General features: G+C 47.2%; 1 protein-coding gene and 1 long non-coding RNA gene across 4 annotated transcripts in view; one reads left to right on the top strand and one right to left on the bottom strand.

Annotated features, from left to right (window-relative positions):
- Positions 1–6,797, top strand: part of LOC140844055 (uncharacterized) — a 60,826-nt gene extending 54,029 nt beyond the window's left edge. Inside the window, exon 4 of the long non-coding RNA XR_012122200.1 lies at positions 3,921–6,797. This is a non-coding gene — a long non-coding RNA (uncharacterized lncRNA). The remainder of the gene's footprint in view (positions 1–3,920) is intronic.
- Positions 6,798–8,219: 1,422 nt separating this feature from the next.
- CCL24 (C-C motif chemokine ligand 24) lies at positions 8,220–19,857 on the bottom strand. Of its 3 annotated transcripts, XM_073215186.1 has the most exons (5): positions 19,672–19,857; positions 19,178–19,424; positions 10,546–10,618; positions 10,188–10,305; positions 8,220–9,286 (listed from the first exon to the last, which is right to left on the bottom strand). In XM_073215186.1, exons 2-5 carry the CDS (start codon positions 19,205–19,207, stop codon positions 9,118–9,120), a joined length of 390 nt encoding a protein of 129 aa, XP_073071287.1. In that variant the 5' UTR covers positions 19,208–19,424; positions 19,672–19,857; the 3' UTR covers positions 8,220–9,117. The 3 variants fall into 3 exon arrangements, with proteins under 3 accessions (XP_073071287.1, XP_017509998.1, XP_036858396.1); XM_017654509.3 differs by lacking the exon at positions 19,178–19,424 and having other exon boundaries at positions 19,672–19,856; XM_037002501.2 differs by lacking the exons at positions 19,178–19,424; positions 19,672–19,857 and adding an exon at positions 19,544–19,591.
- Positions 19,858–22,303: the final 2,446 nt, after the last annotated feature.

Raw genomic sequence — 22,303 nt, 5'->3', positions numbered from 1 at the left:
TTTCCTGGAAATGGACAGACCTGTAAATATGGCAAGTTAGATAACTGCCTTTTTAATAGAGGTTCACTCTGGAGAAACAAGGCGTGGAATTATTTGGAAAAATAGCTTTGCAAGGGTTGAACTCTAGAGCTAGAACAGGATATCAGCAGTCTGACAGTAAAACACTTACAAACAAGCCTCTGGCCAGCATCTCTCCAGCAGATCTGTTTAAAGGAACAAGTGGGGATGGGGGAAAAGCCTCTCTCAAACAACTGATCTGCTCGGGACAGCCCGGCAGGGACTCACTTTGTCACATGGTGTTGATGCGGGGGTGGGGTGGGGGGGTCTCTTGTTCACTGGGCCGAAGAATGAACTTCGCAAACACGCAAGGTAGGAGAGCAAGGCAGAGGCTTTTACTTAGAGAGAAAGCAGGAGAACAGAGCTCCTGGCTCAGGCCAGAAGGGGACAAGAGAGCCCCTCAGGGGATGCGTGGTCTAGGGGTTTAAAAGGCAGTTTAAAAGGCAGTTGAGAGACAAAGTGCTAGGGATGTACACCTGCTAAGTGGTCCCAAATACCTTTGAAGAAACACTAAGTTTCTTATTAGTCTTCCTGATTATTTACAAGAATTTAACTGCTCTGATTTCCTCCCAGGATAGCAGCAGCTTGGTCTGGGAGGATATCACTCCCAAGGGGGGCAGAGTTATTGTCTGTTAAGAAACTTACTCTTTTAAATAATTGGGTTTTAAGATGGAGTCATTCCTGTTTTTACTATGTTGTTTTGGACTTGCTTGTTACATTGCCCAAGTTGCAACAAATCATTTCGTTTAGGGCTGGAGGAAGAAAAGCCGCACTTGGGTAAAGTTAGAAAAATAAGCTGCCCCCCCCCCTCCCGCCCCAGCAGGCCAAAGCAGATCTCACAATAGATTATCTTGCTTTTGTTTTTTTTTCCAGAGGCCCTCACCCTACTCTGTCTAAACCCATAGTCCCTGTCTCAGTGTCCAGATGCCGTCCTCCTCTAAGATAGATGGAGCCTTGTTGAGCCCAGTGAGAAGGTTGGCTGGTGGAGGAGAGGAGGGAGGGGGAGGGGAGGGGCAGAAGCTCAGCAAAGTTCAAAGGCCTCAAACAAATATAAAACTTTCTCATGTCCCCACCTTTATTTTGCCACTCCTGCTGCCACCTGAAAGAACAGGTGGGACCATGTAACACTGAATTCATTTTGGATTTCACAAGATAATGATGTTATCTATGTATGTATTGTGAAATGACCATCATAAGTCAAGTTAACATCTATCACCCGCTGTAGTTACGTTTGTTTTCTTTGGGTGAGAACTTTGAAGATCAACTCTCTTATCAACTTTCAAATACACAACAAGGTAGGTATTGTTAACTCTAGTCACCAAGCTGTACATGACATCCCCAGGACTTACTCATCTTATAACCGGAAGTTTGTGTCTTTTGAAACCCTCCACCCATTTCACCCACCCCCACCCCCCACCTCTGGCAGCCAAAAATCTATTCCCTGTATCCCTGAGTTCTTTTTTGGATTTCAGATTCCACGTATAAGTGAGATCACACAGAATTTGTCTTTTCCTGTCTGATTTATTTCACTCAGCACAATGCTCTCAAAGTCCATCCGTGTTGTCCCAAATGGCAGGACTTTTTATGGCTGAATAATATTCCATTGTGTACACACATCTTCTTTATCCATTCACCCATCAGTGGACACTTAGGTTGCTTCTGTGCCTTGGCTATTGTAAGCAAGGCTGCGTTGAACATAGGGTGCAGCGCCTATCTTTTTTAGATTGCTATTTCACTTCCTTCGAATAAATACCCAGAAGTAGAATTGGTATTTCTATTTTTAATTTTTTGAGAAACCTCCATACTGTTTTCCATAGTGGCCTCACCAATTTGGGCAACTTTTTAAAGAACGTAGATTTCTGGGCACCATTCCAGCAGAGACCAAGTCATCACATATGGAGTGGGCCCAGAAATATGCACATAAAGCTTCACAGCTGATTCTGAAGCCCAGCCAGGGCTGGGGGCTGCTGGTGTGTGTCTCCTCCATTCCTTCTCCCACCCCTTGGGCTCAAAGTCTTGCCTCTGCTCTTTTCCTCTCCCTCTCTTCGATCACAATTGTACAGTTTGAGGCCTTAGCTCTGTGCTCTCCACAGGGCTTTTAAATCGGCTTTACTGAGCCATGTGACAGGTTTTGCTGGGGGTGGCAGGCTCTCCCAAACACAGGCCAACTTTGGCTTAACCTGGCCAAAACCAAACCCTGTCCCTCCCTGACCATAGCCAGCTCCTGGTGCCCACTCCATCTCCCCAGGTAGCTTGAGAGAGAGTGTAAGTGACTCTATGCATGTGTCATGCTCAGAAGCAGGGCAGGAGACTGTCCACACACAGGGCATCAATGTCCAAGACTCATGTTCTAGAGCAAGGTCAGGCAAAGGTAGGCTGGGACTCTTGGTGGACAGTTTAGGTGCCCAGCGGCTGTCACCCAGGACCTCCTTTCCCCAGAGGCATTTAATGGCCACCAGAGAAATGAGGCAAGAGGAAGCAGGGGACTTAGAGCCTGGATGGAAATGCCACAGAAGTGTCCTCGAGAGGTGAAGGGAATTAAGAGGTACAAAATTCTGGTTATAAGGTAAATAAGCCATGGAGATGTAGTGTACAGCACAGGGAATATAGTCAATAATAGTATAATAAATTTGTATGGTGACAGATAGTGACTAGACTCAGTGAGGGGATCATCTCATAATGTATAAAGATATCAAATTGCTATGATGTATGCCTGAAACTAATAGGATATTGCATGTCAATTATTCTTCAATGATAAAAAAAATAGAAGAGTGTCAGCTGGATGCCCTGGCCACAGCAAGCCCAGCCTCAGCCTCTCTGGTTCCCAGCTGAGCTTGGGCATGCCCCTTCCTAACATTTATTGAGCCTTTACTACATGCCAAGCATTGAGCTAAGTGCCTCCCATGCACTGATTACCTTATTTACTCCTCAAAGTCGACCTATGAAATCGATACTCTTATTATGCCCGTTTTATAGACGTGGAAACTGAGGCCAGAGAGGTCAATTAGTTTCGTCTAGCACCACAGAGCCAGGAACTAAGAGTGCTGGGATCAAATTCAGGTCTGGCTCCTGAGCCCAAATTGTGTCTCCTTTTTTGATCATTAACATCAATTGACTTGGTTTGGGTTTTCCCAGATGTACACCCCGAGACAAGACTTCAAGTGTAATTTATTTAGGAACTGCCAAGATGCCAGCAAGGAGGCAGGGTGTGTCATCAAGCTATCTGCTGCTTGGAAAACAGGGAAACGATTGGCAGATGGCACAGAGCACACACCCCAGGGCCATCCCAACCAAGGAGCCAGGGACCTGGGCTGACTACATATCTATTCCCATCAGCCATTGGCTGAGGGCTGCCCTGGGGCTGGTCAGTCTTTGTCATTTCTGGCCTGACATAGCAGAGTAGCCTTTGGGGTAAAGCTCTTAGGTACAGAGATGAGATATTCCTGGTGTTCGAAGACGTCCAGAGCACATTGAAGTGGTACAACCCAAAGAAAGGCTGTGGGCAGTGCATTGAGTTTTTATCATAAAAGGGATAAATGCATGTTGGCAAATGTTCAAACACCACAGAAAAGTACTGATAAATATGTAGTTCCTCTATCCCACCCTTGCAGTCTGACTTGCCATAGATAGGCAACCACTATGCAGAGTTTGTGTGTCCATCAAGTTGCTGATCATATTTATATCTTGTTTTGCACCAATGGGATTGTACAGTACCTGCTCTTATGCACCTTGCTTTTTGTCACTTAAAAATATATGTGGAAGGGGCGGAGCCAGGATGGTGGCATGAGTAGAGCAGTGGAAATCTCCTCCCAAAACCACACAGATCTATGAAAATATAACAAAGAAAACTCTTCCTAAAATAGAGACCAGAGGACACAGGACAACATCCAGACCACATCCACACCTGCAAGAACCCAGCGCCTCATGAAGGGGGTAAGATACAAGCCCCGGCCTGGCGGGACCCGAGCGCCCCTCCCCCCGGCTCCCGGCGGGTGGAAAGAAACCGGAGCGGTTTTTTTTTTTTTTTGGCGAGTGCTTTTTGGAAGCCTTAAAGGGACAGGGACCCCAATACCAGTGAAACAGGGCAGCAAGACCGGTGAGCGGGTGCCTGAGACCGGCGCCTGGGGACAGGGAAAATCGCGTTTTTCCTTTTTTATTTTGGCGAGTGCTTTTTGGAAGCCTTAAGGGGACAGGACCTCAATGCCAGGGAGGCAGGGCAGCAGGACTGGTGGGTGGGTGCCTGAGACCAGTGCCTGAGGACGGAGAAAATCGCGCGTTTCTCCCTTTTTTTTCTTTTTGGCAAGTGCTTTTTGGAAGCCTTAAAGGGACAGGGACCCCAATACCAGGGAAACAGGGCAGCAAGACTGGTGAGTGGGTGCCTGAGACCGGCACCTGGGGACAAAGAAAATCGCGCGTTTTTCCCAATACTAGGGAGGCAGGGCGGCGGGACCAGTGGGCGGGTGCCTGGGGCCGGTGCCTGAGGACAAAGAATATCACGCGTTTTTCCTTTTTTTTTCTTTTTGTTGGCGAGTGCTTTTTGGAAGCCTTAAAAGGACAGGGACCCCAATGCCAGGGAGGAGGGGCGGCAGGACCGGTGAACGGGTGCCTGGGACCGGCGCCTGAGGACAAAGAAAATCACGTGTTGGAGGACTCGTGCCGGGGGATGATCATCAAAAAGCCTCCACAGGGATCCGGACGATGCTGCGGTTGTGGCTGCATCCAGCCCACCATCTCCTGGACTTGCCATTGGAATGAGGAGGGAGATGTCTAGACTGGCATGTGCATACAGTGAGACAACGAATTTGACTGGATCTGTACTGTTGGAACTCAACCAGGAGTTGGGAGGGGTGCAAGTTGTAGCACTCCAAAATCTTATGACTATAGACTATCTACGGTTAAAAGAACATATGGGATGTGAACAGATCCCAGAAATGGACTGCTTTAATTTGTCTGATTTCTCTCAGACTGTTCAAGTACAGTTGGACAATATCCATCATATCATAGACAAATTTTCACAAATGCCTAGGGTGCCTAAATGGTTTTCTTGGCTTCACTGGAGATGGATGGTAATTATAGATTTGCTTTGTTTATGTCACCGTATTCCTATTATGTTAATATGTGTGCACAAGTTAGTTAGTAGTTTAAAACCTATACATGCTTAAGGTACTCTACAAGAAGATATGTCAAAGAAATAATCAATCCTCCCATGTTTTATTCCATATGCTACCTCTATAGCTTTTCTTCTTCCTTCCTAATTACAACCCTTAAATAGAATTCGTGCCTCATATCGAATTTACCGAGTATCATAATTCCTCCAGGTGGTAAAGATACCTCGAGACAAGTGCTGGGCATAGAAGCCACAGGGCATAAATCTGCAAAGAAGTAAAAAGCTAACCCTTTCAAACAATATGGCTTCTCTCTCACTTACCAACTTTACATTTCCCTGTATGGCCCCGGAAGATGACTGGTTAGCCAGAGACGGGTAAGATTCCTCAAGGGAGGAACAACCTAAGACAGGCACAGTCGCAGGGGGGCCATCAGGTGAGAAATCAGGGAACAACAGTGGTGAAGCTTAGAACCTCACCCACCCCCACTGTGTTGAGAGAAAGCTTCTGCATCTGTGGATGTTTTATTGCCCTTGTCTAGCTCGGATTAACACATAGTCTACAGGCACACACCTGATCATCTACAATTGCCCTCTTACAACACTAAACTATGTTTTCTAACTTTATCTTGCATCTACCTACCACTTCAGCATTTTATTAAAAAAAAAAATAATAATAATAATAAAGGGAGAAATGTGGGACCTAAATATAAATCAAGTATAAAAATCAAACAAATATTCATATTTGACCTGATTGTTTATAGTTCATAATGCGTGATCAAAACCGAAAGTTTCTGTGATGAATGCCCTTGTACTGTTCACCATGTAAGAACTTATTCACTATGTAAGAATTCATTCACCATGTAAGAACTTGTTCGTTATGCTTCAGAAGATTGGAGACTGATGAGAATTAGGCTTGAGATGGATTAATGATTGTGCATTGAGCATTGACCCCCCTATACCGAATTTATTGTTGTTAACAACCATTTGATCAATAAACATGAGAGATGCCCTCTCAAAAAAAAAATATGTGGCTGAATCTTACTACACTGATGGACAGTGACTGTAATGGGGTTTGTGGGGGCACTTAGGGAAGGGGGGAGTCTAGTAAACATAATGTTCCTCATGTAATTGTAGATTAATGATACCTAAATATATATATATATATATATGTGGCTAAAAAATATATATATATATGTGGTTGAATCCCCTGTGAACAGTTGGGTTGTTTCCAGTTTTCTACAACTACAGATAGTGCTGCAGTAAACATCCTCGTTCACACAGGCACCTCTGTGCATACTTGCAGGATGTATTTGTGGAAGCAGAATTGCTGCATCAGCAGGTATGTGTGTGTAGCATTTTAACCCAGACGATCCTCTAAAGAAGCTGGCTAGGTAGACACTCACTCCTGCAAGCAGGAGAATGGAGGAGTACCAGCTTCTCCACCTCTCGGAGCTTCCCCGCTCCACCGCCTGCTTCCGTGCTCCCACCATCCTGGTTGCAGCCATCCCAGACTCCGCAACTTCTCTGTGGCAATAAATTAAGAGCATCTAGATGAAAACAAACATGTTATTCATTCATCACTTACATGATTGATTTGGCAGTATACTTGACTTTCTCTGGGGGGTCCTGAGTTGGAAAATGAGGAAAAATAGGAAGCTGGCAGTCACGGACCAAGTGGTGATAGCCCTGGGCTGGCCGCTGCAGATGCTGTGGGGCGGGACTATGGTGTCTGGACATTGTCCACTTGTATTTCCATCTCTTATTCCTGAATGAGCTGGCTCTCTTCTGTGCTTAGAAATACACTCTTCTTTCCAGAGGGAACCTCAGTCACCATCCAGGCACCAACTCTATGCTGAGGATTTCTGCAGGTTCCCTGTCCCCATCAGAACATTCCCTCCTCTGTATCGTTTAGCACTATTCCTTATTCTGCTTTGTCCTGGAGCCAGAAGAACTTTAGCAGTGGCTGTGGGTATGTCTATTGCCAGCTTTCGCTGTACTCTGTGGCCTCTCAGTGCCTAAAGGCTGGTTTTGAATCATGGAAGGTTGCTCTGCCTCCACCTATAGAAAGACCAGCCCTTTCCACAGCTGTGACAGAGTGGGTGTGTAATTCTGGGAGGACGGGTCTCACACCGCTTCCCAGCACATCAAGCTCTAGTTGTGCTCTGCTTGAAAACGTGCTCTTATTGGCTGCTTTCCTTGCTTTGTATTACTTCCCAGTTCCCCTGGTGTTATTCTCTTGGTTCTTCCCAAGAATAATATTTGCACTCAAATCTTTGTTTCAGGGTCTGCTTCTGGGGAAAACCCAGACAAAAATAGAAAAGTCTTATTATCCCCATTTTACAGATGAGGGAAACTAAGGTTCAGAAAGGTGACCTATTTCAAGGTCATGCAGCTTAGAAAGCATTATTGAAAACCCACACTGCTCTTGATTTGTGTGTATGTGTGTTATTTTTCTCCCTAGTTCTCTGAAACCAGAAACCTTTCATAATTTCATAGCCTCCTAATGCCTGTAACAGCTCCTTACATAATAATGTGTTCTGCTGAAAATGTTTAAAAAGTTCATCGAATCCAGCTGTGCGTGTGTGTTTTTCCGAGGTCATAGCAGAACTCCCAAGAGCAGACCAAGACCACCTCTGGGGTGCCCTGGCTTCAGGCTGCCTTCATCCCCTCTCAGACACAAATGGGCAACTCAGTATATACTCCCTGGGGCACACATAGTTTTTGTTTTTGTTTTTTTACTTATAAGAGGTTTTTTTTAAATTAATTTTTTAATTAAGGTATCATCGATATACAATCTTATAAAGGTTTCACACGAGCAACATTGTGGTTATTACATTCACCCATATTATCAAGTCCCTCCCAACAACATCCCGTTGCAGTCACTGTCCGTCAGTGTTAAGATGCTAGAGCCACTACTTGTCTTCTCCGTGCTATACTGCCTTCCCCGTGCCCCCACTACATTATGCGTGCTAATCATAAGGGGCACACACTCTCTTGTTCACACCCCAACCCTGTCCCCCAGGGAGATGGGAACAGGCAAGACACAATGACCAACGAAGGGAAATCACATTTTACTTGGAATGTTATTTGAGAAAAGCAAGTGTGTCTGTACTCTTGATATACAAATCACACAGTATCTCAAGTATAGGGAGAAAACGCTGGGGCCCTTCTCTCCTGCTCAGCTCCCACCCCATTTCCCCCAAACGAACATATGGGGAAAGACCAGCTTTAAAGGCAGGGCAGTTCCCTGTCCCTAAAGCAGCATGGACAAGCCACGCCACACAGCAGAACTTCTCCTTGAAGCAGTATCTTCTCAAAGAAATGAAATTACCTGGGTTGGCCCCTCACCCTGATCCTCCAGATCGATTTCATTACAAAACCTTGAATTCTTGAAAATTTTGTTCACTGTATCTATCCCATTGAGAGGCATGCATGGAGGGCGAGGATCTGGCAGCAGCAAAGGGCCCTACCCTTTTGTTGGGTTTTTATTCATTTGGAACGCTGGAAGTGGGACAAGCCTGGAGCATGCCCAACATGATGGAAAGCTGCATCTGTTGACAGGCCACCCATCTCCAGACAGACAGACAGATGGCCTAGAGACCCTACTGCAAGGCCAGGGGACCCATAGAAGCCAGCTGCAGGGTAAGGTGCAAGCAGAGAGTATCTGCAGGTTGGGCCTCATGCACCTGGTCTCTGATGGAGCCTGGAAGTCAAAGAAGGGCCAGCTCCAGCTCAGGAAGAGAACAAACGGCTGCCACTGCCTCCTTCTGGAATCTTCTCCTCTAGCTCAGAGAAGGCAAGGGACCCAGGATGCTTGGAACTGTTGCTCACCCCCAGGAGCAGGCCTTCCTGCCTTGGGAATGCCCCAAGAATGATGCTAAGAAACAGAAACATTAGCTTTTCCCCTATTACTGCAGGCTCACCAGGCCCAAGTTCAGAGTTAAGGGCAGTAGTTAGATGAAGGTGCTGTTGGCAGAGCGTCTCTGGGCAGGCATTTGGGCTCTCATTGCCTTGGCCGCAGTGGAGGCCTTCTTCCACTTGGTGCTCAGGTTCTTCATGTACCTCTGGACCCACTGCTGTTTGGGGTCGCCGCACAGCTTCAGGCCCTTCTTGGTGGTGAAGCTGTGGGAAGAGTGGCAGGGCAGAGCTGAGACCCAGCCAGGATGCCAGGATCTTGGACCCCTTTGCCTTATGAGGAGGTGGGTGTGGGAGCCCATAGATGACAAGCTGCTGCAGGGCCCTCCCAGCCAACCGCTGCCACCACAGCTCCTCTCTGTGTGTCTGCTTCTCTTTTGTCTCAGGGCCCACATTCAGCAACCTCCTGGTCAGGTGGGGAGGTGCAGCCCTGCCTTTAGATAGCACTGTATCTGAAGGGAGAGACACAGTCTCTACCCACAGGGGGGAGGGGAGAGTAGGAAATGTGTGGAAAATTCACAGGACAAAAGGCAGATGTCTCTAGTTCACACGTGAGGTGAGAAGGCGTGGTGGATAAGGAGTCAAGCTGGGAGGGGCTCCAGGATGCCTCTTTCCAAGCCAGTTCTGAGCTGGGGGCTGCCAGGCTATGGAACCGAGTCCGGTGCTAGCAGCGCACATCACTAATCATACTAACATCCCAGGCCACTCTTTACAAAGTGAGTTCACACCTACTGCCTTGTGTGAGAGGCAGCTATGAAGTTATTTGAAATTGCAGGTGACCTTGAGCAGGTCACCTTTCTGAGCCTCACTTACCCTCTGAAACTTGGGGATAATCATAAAGGTTATGATTATGGGATGGTCGAGAGGGTTAGTTAGATAATGTTATACACCCCCAATAGTGCCTAGAATATGTATGGTGCTCCATAAATGATTGGTGACTCTGCAGCCTCTCCTAGTCTTATGGGTGGGGAAGCTGAGGCTCAGAGAGGTGAGGTGGCTTCCAGGGTCCCAGGGCCCGGTCTCCGGACTTTATTTCCTCAGTGATGCTGGAGGCTCCCCTCTCCCTGCCCATCCCCTGCGGGGCGTCCAGGGAGAGGTGGTTACTCACATCACCCCTGCCTTGGGGCAGATGCTCCCACTGGATAACTGGTAGCTGAGCACTCGGCTCTCAGGAATTTTCTTGGAAATGAAGGACATGCAGCAGGAAGAGGGGATGACCACGGAGCCTGAAAGATGAGAGAAAGAAGAGTCACCTTCTTTCCCAGCCTGCCAAGGCTCTGATTTGGAGACCATCCCTTGAGAACACCTCCAGTGCAGCCACCGTGCTGCCCCTCCCCAGCATTCCCATCCAGACCCAGGCTGGTCGGTCCTCCGCCCTCTGCTGTGCTACCCCAGCCATGCCTTCGGGGTGGTTGTCCTGTCCAGAGACCAGAGCTGGAGGTCCTGATGGAGGCAGCAGATCTTACCTGCAGGGGCAAAGTGGTGGGCACACAGGGCCAGGAGCAGGAGGTGGGCTACGATGGTCATAGGGCCAGGCATCTGCCAGAGAGCAGAGGAAGCAGCTCAGGGCTCAAAGCTGGGGTGCGGGAGGAGAGGGGCTGGGACAAGAGGCCTGGTTCCTTTCAAAGCACCCAAATGTCCCTCTGCCCTTTATAGGGGCAGCAAGCAGGAAACATGCCCTGATACAGCCTCCCCTTGCTACCGGCTGACTTCCCTGAAAGTCCTAGAGGCTGCAGAGCTCTGCAAAGGGGAAGTTGTTGCCCAGTTGAGTCAGGGTTATTTGGGCGCTCTAAGAGCTGGGAGGGGGTGGTATTTCCTTGTCTAGGTGACATGTGAAAGCATTGCATGCATAGTCCAAAGGCTGTGGGGATCCTGGACATGCTATTTATTTCCTGTGGGATCCTGGATGAGTCACTCACCTTCCTGAGCCTCAGTTTTTTCAGGTGAAAATGGGTAAAGTCATCCTATCTCCTTCCTTTCACTGATTCATTGATTCATTCATTCATCAACCCTTATAAGGCATGTACTATGTGCCAGGCTGCCAGTGGTGAAACAGCACACCTAAAAACTATTAAGGTGCCTACAGATGCTGTCATTGTTGGTCTCTATCCCCTTGGGCCTCTTTACCACATACATTGTCTCTTGGTGGCCTTGCATTCCCAGCTCCCAGGCTGCAGGAGCCTCTGCACCTAATCTATGGTTTCTAGGAAAGTAGTTAGTTCCTGAAAACTTATATCCTCAGGGCAGCACTTCACCAATGTCTTCTGGAGGGATACAGACTCCAGGTCCCGTGTGACCTACACTGCTTCCGGAGTTCCCCGCAGGGTCGAGCCAGCTTCCTATCATGTGGCAGGACTTTGCTGACCTCCTTCCCTTCTGGGCCCATTTCCCCCTCCCCTGCTGCTTTTCCCTGGAAGCCCTGCCTAATAAACCAGCCGCCCACACATCCTCATCTCAGGGTCTGCTTTGGGGACCCCAACCTGAGACAAGGGGTGTGCGTGGTGGAGTGGGAAACTGGCCAGGTCTGCTGGGGGAAAAGTGGGAGAAGTACTTGGACTTCATGGCTGTGCTGAGCTTTGGAGGGTGGAAGGCGATGGTAACCCGACAGGGCTTTGTAAATCATCAGCTCCCTTCCTAGGGACTGAGGGGACGTTGTCAGGCAGAGTGGGTTGTGGCACCCTTTTCACTCCCCACCCCATCCCAGGATCCCAGGCCAGGACCCCATGTGCAGAGACTCTTGTCGCTGCAGCTTCCATTCCCAGGCCCCTCCCCACAAGTCCCTCACTTCCACGTTTCACAGAAACACTTGGCCTTCTCTGGCCTCCCTGCTCTGGCCCCCCAGGTCACCGGGAACACACTGGGGTGGAGCGCAGTGGCATATATCACCTGGATGACAGCCAGGTGTACCTCTGTCTCCCATTTGACCTTGAACACCTTGAGATCAATATCTTACTTCTATACCCCCCAAGTCCTGAGCAGATCACTTGTCTTACGGCCAGTGTTTGCAGAATGAGTATATGATGGATCAACTCTGAGTCACTCTTTTCGGAACCAAGGACTGCTATGTGGTCTCCGCCCAGTGCCACTGGGCTCAGGTGTACCCAGGGGGCCAGCAGGCAGCTCCTCTGATCTCTTCACTGCCCATTTTGACAGAGTGAAAAATGCAAAGCACTGCCCAGCAACTCACTAGCTCTGTACCTTCACCTCATCAATCATTGATAACAATCTTTCCCTGGCAGAGTTGGGGAGCGTTAAATGTGAAGCCCTTTATACATGCGAGGGCTTTTCATGATACTATTTTATGACATTCTCTGACTTTTGCCTTACTGTCTGTCTGGGGTTTTGACTCAGTGGGTGCTGGGAGTGGGGTGTGGCTGAGTAGAAAGGAAACGTTTGCTGTCGGTATGTTGCAACCAGAGTGGTATGGCCGAAGGTCACTGGGTGGGACTGATTGCAGTGAGGCGCTTCGCCCTATTAGTAACACCTTTTAGGGGTCTTTCCAAAGCTATTCTTGGTGCTTTATTGGGGGAAGGAGGTGAGGCAGGGATTCTAAGCTGCATTTTACAGAGAGAAAAACCAAAATCTACAAGAAGTGAGAACATACCATTGCAGAGCCACTTACATCAGCTCCCAAAATGAGAACCTGCAACTTTCCCACTTGAAGGGGCAGAATCCAACAGCCCAAGCAATTATTTAAAGTACAAGTGGGAGGAGCAGGTTCTAGAAAAGCAGAATAGAAAAAGAGGAAATAAAGAAAGGGGACAGGAGGGGGAGAGGGAAGTCAAGAGAGCAGGTACAGATAGAGCAGACATGGGGCAGGGAGGTGGATAGAAGAAAGACAGGCTGCAGAAGTGCCTGGAACGCCCCTGGCTCCGGCTCAGACCCCTTTCCTCCCCGGCTGTGATTTCTCCATCTGAGAAGTGGGATGTTGGCCCCTTGCATTTCCCCAAGTGTGGCAGCCACATCACAGGTGATACAAAAATGTGCACATTGCATTTTAATTTAATTATGTCTCGTTATGTTTACCCTCTGTGATAAGGGGTTTTATATTTATGGTAGTGATACAAGATTTTCCTAAAGTAAAAAACATGAACTGACAGTAAGAAAAAAATGTAACAGGATAAATGGTATGCACATATAGTGAGCTAAGAACATCTGAAATCTGGGAAACCTGGCCATGGTGCCCTCTGGGGTCCTTTCCCCTCCAGGTCCCGGGCACCAGTGAGGCAGGTCCTGGAGAAGATGCGGGAGATGGGTAGAGGGGACGGTGAGGGAAGCAGAGCTGAGCCTGGCAGGGAGCAGCGAGTGGCTGTCCTGCCCCGGCAGAACAGCAGCAAGGAGCCTGTCCTGGCAGCCTGTCCCTAGTGAGCAGCACCCTGAGCAGTGACGGGGCGCAGAAACCAAAGCTGCGTGAAGTGGGACCCATGGGCAGCAGCTAGGGGGGCGAGGGGACGCGCAGATACATCCTGCTGAGAAACCACTGGAAGGAACAGAAGTGACTTGGACAAGAAATGACTTTAGACACCTGAAGCCATGTCCCAGGGAGGGAGAATTGGCCTTGATGGTCCTAAAGAGTGCACAGGTGGGCAAGAGGCAGAGGGCTGTGATGTTAGGGTGGGGTGAACTGGGCTGGGGGGGTAGCAGATGGAGCAGAGCCCACCCTGTCTATGAAACTGTGCCATTCCCCCTCTCCACTAATTATCCCTAGTCTGAAGGCAAGGACGCTGAGCCTTAGGGGTCACGAGATGGTGGAGCTGGCATCTGGACTGAGTTCTGTCTGCATTCAAGCTTGATGTGGTGCCTCTTGCCAGCGGAGCCCACCTTGATCCTGTGGGGGGCACAGCCACCCTGGTGTTGAGGTGCAGCGTTTAAGATGTCAGATCTGTGGTCTAGGACATGATTGGACCCACTTGCAGGGGTGGTAGGAAGCGGATGGGGCAGGGAGGCCGAATTGAGTTTACCGCAGCCATTCAGGAAAGGGACAATGAGGGACTGGGGCAGGGGCTGGGGACAGTTTAACTTGGCTCCACTCTGCACATTAGATTTCCCTGAAGAGCTTGGAGGAGAGGGAAGGACAGAATCTGAGGTGCCCCTGGTGCATTCCAGGTTGGGGGTAATAAGCACAGGCAGGTTTCTTAAGATCCACTTCACAGAAGACAGCCCAGAGCCCCTTTTTAAAATCTCTCCTTAAACCCAGTAGCCATGGCCCAGTAGGATCAGCCTCTGGATTTGAGAATCACTTGTGAGGATTGAAATCTTAGTTCAGCTCTTTAGTGGCCAAGTCACTTAACTCCTCCATGCTTTGGCATTCGTGTCCTCATCTGTAAATCATGTCTTCATCTGTAAAATGGGAAATAACAACACTACTATCTACTTCATAGATCATTATAAGGATTGAATGCAATGATTTACGTCAAGTGTTCAGTTCCCTGTTTGGCATAGATCCAGTTATCATTCTTGTTTTTGTTACAACTTGTTTACAAGCTGATGAACTGACCAAATAACCTATAGGCTGTTCTGTGAGCTTTAATACATTATTGCATTTAACCTCAACTTTAAAGTAGTGACCCTATAGAGTAGCTTTATTCATTTCATTGTACAGAGAGTTGAAGTAACTTGCTCATGGTCACACAGTCCCTTACTCTACCTCCAGCTGTAGCCAAAATCTGAACCACCATTCAGGGTATTGGAAATATGGGGATAGCAAGAGAGAAAAAGACTAAGAAAGAGAGGGAAAATGGGCAAGTTGATCCTAAAATTCACATGAAAGTGCAAGGATCCCAGAATAGTCAAACAATCTTGAAAAACAAGAAAAAAAGTAGAAAAACTGACACTTCTCAATTTCATAATTTACTACAAACCAAAGTACTGAAGACAGTTTGGTATTGGCCTAAGTACAGACACACAGATAATGGAATACAGTGGAGACTCCAGAAATAAACCGTCACGTTTACAGTCAATTGATTTTTGACAAGGGCACCAAAACAATTCAGTGGGAAAGAACAGTCTTTTCAACAGATGGTCTTGGAGCAACTGGATATCCACATGCAAACTAATGAAGCTGGACCCCTATCTCACACCACATACAAAAATTAACTCAACATGGATCAAAAACCTAAATGTAAGGGTTAAGACTATAAACTCTCAGAAGGAAGCCTAGGTCTTTCTTCATGACCTTGGATAAAATAACAGTTTCTTTGACATGACATCACAACACAAGCAAGCACAGAGAAACTGGGTAAGTTGGACTTCATTAAAATTTTTAAACTTTTGTAAATCAAAGGATACTATCAAGAAAATGAAAAGCCAGTCCATGTAATGGGAGAAAATATTTGGAAATCATCTGATAGTTCTAGCATCCAGAATATATAAAAATGCTTACAACTCCATAATTTAAAAAAACCTTTTAAAATAAGCAAATAATTTGACTAGACATTTCTCCAAAGAAGAGAGAAAAAGGGCCAATAAGCATATGAAGATACATTCAACATTATTAGTTGTTAGGGAAATTCAAGTCAAAACCACACACACAGTCAAACTCACAATAAGATGACACTTAATACCCACTTGGCTGGCTATAAAAAAGCAACAAAATATAAATGTGGCAAGGAAATGGAAACACTCATACATCGTTTGTGGGAACAAAAGATGGTGTAACCACTGTGGAAAAGTTTGGCAGTTCCTCAAAAAGTTAAACATAGAATGACAGCATGACCCCAAAATTCCACTTCAAGGTATATATATATATACCCTAGAGAACTGAAAACATATGTTCACACAGAATCTTGCTAACGAATGTTCACAGCATTATTCATTGTAGCCGGAAAAGTGGAAACAACCTAATATCCATCAATTGATGAATAAACAAAGGCAGTAGATCTACACAATAGAATTTTTTTTTATTTTATTTTTGAGAGGGCACCTCTCATATTTATTGATCAAATGGTTGTTTACAACAATAAAATTCTGTATAGGGGACTCAATGCACAATCCTTAATCAACCCCAAGTCTAACTCTCAACAGTTACACAACGGAATTTCATTCAGCCATAAAAAGGAATGAAGTATTGACATATGCATTATGTTAAGTGACAGAAATCAGACACAAAAGGCCATATATTATATGATTCCATTTATAAGAAATGTTTAGAAGAGGCAAATCCATAAAGACTTAAAGTACATAAGTGGTTGCTGGGGGCTGGGAGGAAGAGGGAGTTGAGAAGTTTTCTTTTGGGGTGATGGAAATGTTCTAGAATTAAATAGCAGAGAGGGTTGTACTAATTATGAATATGCTACTCAAATGTACACTTTAAAAAGGATTAAAATGATGAATTTTGTGCTATGTGGATTTTATCTCAATCAAAAATTAAAGAAGAAAGAAAGAGAAGAAGCTGAGGAAATGTTCAAAATGTTTGTTCAAATGGTGGCGCCTCGGTGGCTTTAAGGACACTCCTAGTGTCAAAGACCTTACCTGCCTCCCTCCAGTGGCCTGACTTTTACCCACAATCTGATTTATCAGATTGAACCTGAAAGGGCACAGGTGGGTAGGGAGCAGCGGGTTTTTCCCCAGTTCATCCCTACCCTGGGCACACATCCTGGAAAGCAGGCAGAAAAGGAATCTTCCTTCGATGGGTTCCACGACAGAGTCTTTAGCAAGTTGAAGTTTCAGTGTGTGCCCGCACTGCTAACCCCCCACCCCCACTCTCTCTCTCTCTCTCTCTCTCTCTTTTTCTTCCCTGGTGACCCCTTAGGTCCCAGTGCCCCTTACTCCTTCTATCCCTTCTGACATAAACCTAGTATTGAATGCAATAAGAGGCATTCACTCTGTTTATAAGTGGCTGATAACTGCTTAAAATAAGAGGCTTCTTATAGTCTAAGACTGCAAATGAGGACAGTGGGAGCTGGGTTTCTCACTGGCATTGAAACTATGGAGAGGGGAAAGGAGAAAATGAACCCAGGGATGTTAGATTGGAAGCAGAGGTAACAGTGTACGTGTGTGTGTGTGTGTCTGTGTAAAATCGTTTAGAAATCATGCACCAATAGCAATGAGCTTACCTAGCAAAAACATTTCTCCTTGGAGAAGTGGCTGATTCCTGAGGCAGAGAACAAAGAACCTGAAACATCTTTCTGTGCCAGCAAGTTAGGAAAGTACTCAAAGAATCATGAGGTGATGTGAAAAGGACACAAGAGGCAGCTCGTAGGAACTCACACTGGCCAAATCTGGGACAATTTGACCAGTGACAGTGATAGTGATGGACTGAATCTAATTAGAATCTATAAGTCCATAAATAAATAAATGTGTATTGTGTTAAATTGTGCCCTGCCCCAACCACCAAGAAAATGTCTGTTGGAGTCCTAACCCCAGTATCTTAGAATATGACCTTATTTGGAGATAGAATCTTCGCAGATAAGGCAAGTTAAAATGAGGTCATTAGGGTGGGCCCTAATCCAACGTGACTGTTGTCCTTATAAACAGGGGAAATTTGGACACAGAGAGACACGCACAGAGGTAAGAAAACACGAAGACATACAGGGAGAAGATGGCCATTTACAAGCCAAGGAGAGAAGCCTGGAACAGAGCCTTCCCTCACCCTCAGAAGGATTCACCCCTGCCAACACCTTGATCTCAGTCTTCCAGTCTCCAGAATGGTGAGACATAAATGTCTGTTGTTTAAGCACCGCTCCGCACCCCCTGACCCCATTTTGAGGTACTTTGTTATGGATGGCAGCCAAGCAGTGTTGCAGGTAAAAAGAGAAAGCAGTACCTTTCAGTAGAATGCCAGCTAACACACAGAAGAAATGATGGAGTTAGACAATCAATTATCCAGGGAAGCTAAAACTAGTGGCTGAAAAAGTTTGAGAAATGGGATATTTACAACATCTCAAAGTAACTCCCCACACACTACAGGTTAAATCCAAACAAAATGAGTAACTCCATAGTGAAGAAACCTGGAGAACAATTAAAAAAAAAACATGTGAGTCTTCCCTGTGAGGTTTAAAACTGGATCAGGGGTCAAGGAGAGGAAGAGCCATGGTAGAGTGGAATGTTCTAGTCCCAGACCTGCTAAGACCTAGTGGTATAAACTAGAGCAAATCTCTCACTTTTACTCATCTCTGAAATGGGGTGGGGGAGATACTACCTGCCTCACATGGTCGTAAGAATCCAAGGATTTTACAGACGTGAGAGCTTTTACTAAACCTCAAAGCATGCTGCACCTGAAAGTCTTCACTGTCTAGCAGGAATTTGAGCCTTAAGCTTAAGGAATAAAGCCCATTTTAGGCATTAGGCATCAGAAGAGAAAATACCTGGGGCCAGATGGGTGTTTCTGGACCCCTAAAATTGGACCTCAAGATGATCTGTTCTGCTGGCCCTTGAATGGACTTCAAGAAAGATGGAAATTGACTTGGAAGACACAACCAACAGTATTGGGATCATCTTTTTCTTGGGATCTGGGGCTGGGGACAGCTGGTTTAAGGTGTGTTTTGAGGGACTGAGAAAAAAAATCTCCCTCCTCACTGTACTAGTATGATACAGATCATTGACAATATCCCTCTAAATAATGCTTCCTTTGTTAAACGAGAAATGTGTTTCTTGGTAGGAATAACAAATCCCTCACACAAACCCGCTAATAGAACTTAACCCAACTAGCCATCCATCCATCCATCCAGCCACTCATTGCACACCGCTTATACCAGGCACCCTGCTCATCCCAGGCATACCAAGCGGAGCTATACACAGGTGCTCCCCTTGAGAGACAAAGGCAATTATAATACAAGTGGTAGGTGCCCACAGGGAGGAGGAGTAACTGGCCAGTCTAGAGGTCAGAAGAAGTCAGAGAAAACTTCCAGAATGAGGTGCCTCCTGAGCTGAGTAAGGTTGATTGAGGTGGGAGGAATTGGGGGTGGGGGGATAGAAATGGAGATCTGGTAGAGAGGGGTGTTCTAGACCCTCTCGGCTCCTCTGAACTCTTACCTGAACCTCTTATGATCCCCATTTCACAGGTGAGGAAACTGAGGCTCAGAGAGTTTAAATGACTTGCCCAAGACCCCAAAGTCATGATGGTGCTACATTGTCCTGGTAAAGACTCTGGGCCCTCACCATGGTGCCAGGCAGCCCGTTCTGTTCCATGGTGCTGATTCCAGCACACTGAGTCACCTTCTTCAGTAGCTCTCCAATTCATCCCTTGCTGTGGACCCTCACTCTGCCGCCACCGTCGCCCAGGCTCCATTAGCTCCCTCCTGGATTCTTGCCCCAGCCTCCTAACTGAAGGTGGCTGAAGATGGTCAGAGTATCTGGGGTCCAAAGGAGTGGAGATGGCAGGAGGTACCAGGGGGATAGATGGGTGCTGGAGCGGGGAGACAGGGCATTCAGGAGAGTAGACTGGAGGTGTCACCACTGCCTGTGGTGCCCTCTCCACTTGCTACCAAACATTCACACAGTCTCAGAGGACTGGGAGCCACTTACCTGGAGATGACAAAGTGACAGCCTCAGCACCGTGCAGAAATGTTTCCCCTCACTTTGCTCAGGTGGCAGGGAGAATGGGAGGAGAGCAAAGGCCCCCAGGCCGGGAGCAGGGCCTCTGCACATCTTACCTTTGTTTGTGCTGGAAGTTCACAGGACCAAGGTTCACAAGGGCTCTTGAGAAGCTGGCTTCATGGCAAAAGGCAGAATCTGAAGGAGCAGACGTAGTGGTGGGAGACCATCCCCGCCAGGACACATAATGAGCCCATTACGCCCTCCCTCATACACCCCTGAGCCTGGTCTTGGAAGGGGCGTGGCCCTGCGTGGGGCATGAGGGGCAGGTGGCAATTATGGGGCAACTTGTTCTTTGGTCTCCTGATGGGAAGGCTTCCAAGAGCACAACTTAACAGGAACAGAGGAGCACAGATAATGGCAGGACCTGAGGGCACCGCCAGCCAGCGGCCCAGGCCGCATGGTGAACTGGAGCCGCCACAGACCGAAGGGGCCCAAGGCATACCCTTGGGTGTCTCAGTATTACTGCTGCCTCCTTGTTGTTGGGGCCCCAAGGGGAGCAGAGGCAGGGATCAGGAGGCAAAGCTCCAAGGAGGAAGACATTTGCGGCAGGCAATGTGATCCAGAGACAGATCCAACCACCTTGGATGATAATGAGATTCCCACTGTATAGGGCATGCAAGCCCCTGTTGGAAGATTTCTGAGTAGGAAATTCAAGCTTCAAATGAGGCCGTCCCATCCAGCTCTGGGTTCTGGGATCCAGGGAACGACCCATTCCAGACTCAATGCCTTCAGAGCTCAAAGTCCACTAGAAAGACAAAGGCATAGGCATATAATTACACTACAGCATGATAAGGTGCAGGGATTAAGAGCGTGGGCTTCAGAGGCAGTTAGGCCAGGGTTCAGAGCCTGGCCTATCAGCTTCGGTCTTGTCATCTGCAAAGTGAAGAAGAGACCCTCTGCTTCCCTGGTACAAGGAGAGACTGAACCGCTATACATAATGTTCCTGGCACAGTGCCTGGCTTGTCATAACTGTTAATAATAACTGTTAACAAGGGGAAGTTGTTACTAGTGCCAGGTACTTGACAGGTACAAAGGCCTCTAGGGGTACAAAGGAAGATGTTGTTTTGGATGAAGGGTCAGGGAAGCTTCCCAGGACAGGCAGGCACTCTGGGGAGGGAGGGGTCGAGGGCTTCCAGGGCAAGGGAAAGCCTGGTGAGCAGTGAGATAGGCTCAATTCCATAAGGTGGTGGGAAGAGGTGAGGTTGGGAGTTTGGGGACAGGGACCAGGACGCCACATGGTCCCTACCTGTCCCACCCCAAATGCAACTAGTATATCATCCCCTACTGTCCAGAGAAGGCATCGTTGTCCTCCCTCCCCATATCCAGTAATGCCTCTCATTTGGATTCTACCTATTTAACAACTCCTAGACCTATCTGCTCCTTCTCAAACCCATTCCACTGCCTTCCAACCTGCTTCCCTCTGATCTGTTGTGCACACAGATGAAACAGGGAAGCGCCACCTAAAATGCAAACCAGCCTGGTCACTCCCCTGCCTAAAAACCTTCACTGTTACCCCATCACCAACAACTGAACTTCATCCACTCTTTCATCAGCTCCATAATTTGTACCATTTTGGCCCATTACCCAACTTATTATACATTTAATGGTTTTTAAAAAACTGACTTCAGCCAAAAATATACCCATGAAATCACAGGGTTAGTGAGCTAACTGTATTTTTTCCAATACTCATTGAATCCACCCACAAGTATTAAAGTAAAGCAGGAATGTATGCATGGCATACCAGTCTGTAGCAGAAACTATCCATGCTCTGTCCATATCCCCTTGTCCTTGCCAATTCAGGGCATGCTGGCTTGACTTCCAACTGCTACCACCTGGCCTGCTCTACCCCCTAGGGCCAGGCTGACCTGCCAGGGATGGAGACTCAGGAATCTGCATGGAAGGGGCCGATAGGGACACCAATCATTATCAGCAAACACACTGTCATACCTTGGTGGACAGGCAGGTAAGATGGGCTCAGTGATGTGCTGGTAAATGTTTAACAACTGGCTCTGTGGGGAAAGTTCGGATTTGTAGCATGCACCAATTCCTATGGTGTAAGTACTCTAACATTTCAAGCTTTTCCAAGCTTTCAAACTGATGTCACTGAAAGTGGAATTGGGAAAAGCTGCTCTTGCAGGTCAGTGTGAGCCAGCTTTGGGTTTCACTGGGTGGAGCCCAGGATAAGGACTTAGGGGGCTCATGGTCCTTAAGTTCTGGGGGATTCAAGGAGGGAACAGTATTGTTGAGAAGGAAGATGGGAAATATTTACCAGCCTGAGGCCCATTGAAAACAGGTGGGTGCAGAAGGCTTTTGAACATGTACAAGGGCCCTTCTGGTGTGTCAGCCTTACGAAGAAGGCAAAAAGTCCCAGAGTAGAAAGGACAGGAAGCCCTAACCACCCAGTTTTCCTGTCTTGCTATGTCCCATCCTTCTCCTTGTAGAAAAAGCTCCTGCTCAGAAGCCAAGGAAAGATCAGATTCTGCTGATTCACAAAATCTAGTTGTCAAGGACTTCACTGAAAAGAGAAGTGAAAGAGCATTCTTCCTGAAGGACTAACACAGCTGGATTTCTTCCCTAAGAGAGAAAAACCTGAGACTGGAGCCACAGCGGCCCAGCTCCTTCCCTGTGCTGCCCAAAGATATTGAGTTTCTGAGTCTGGAGTCAAACACATGCTTGCATTTACTTAAC

Source organism: Manis javanica, chromosome 10 (assembly GCF_040802235.1).
Source record: "Manis javanica isolate MJ-LG chromosome 10, MJ_LKY, whole genome shotgun sequence".
NCBI lineage: Eukaryota > Metazoa > Chordata > Mammalia > Pholidota > Manidae > Manis > Manis javanica.
The sequence above is the reverse complement of the archived record's forward strand: the minus strand, read 5'-3'. Positions and strand labels throughout refer to the sequence as shown.

Bases quoted from the DNA above. Each gene is read 5' to 3' on its own strand.
- CCL24 (XM_073215186.1), bottom strand. From the start codon at position 19,207: ATGGAACAGAACGGGCTGCCTGGCACCATG. The intron at 10,306-10,545 runs GTAAGATCTGCT...CTCATCTTTCAG, and splicing joins CCACCACTTTGCCCCTGCAG to GCTCCGTGGTCATCCCCTCT. The intron at 9,287-10,187 runs GTGAGTAACCAC...CTCTTCCCACAG, and splicing joins TGCCCCAAGGCAGGGGTGAT to CTTCACCACCAAGAAGGGCC.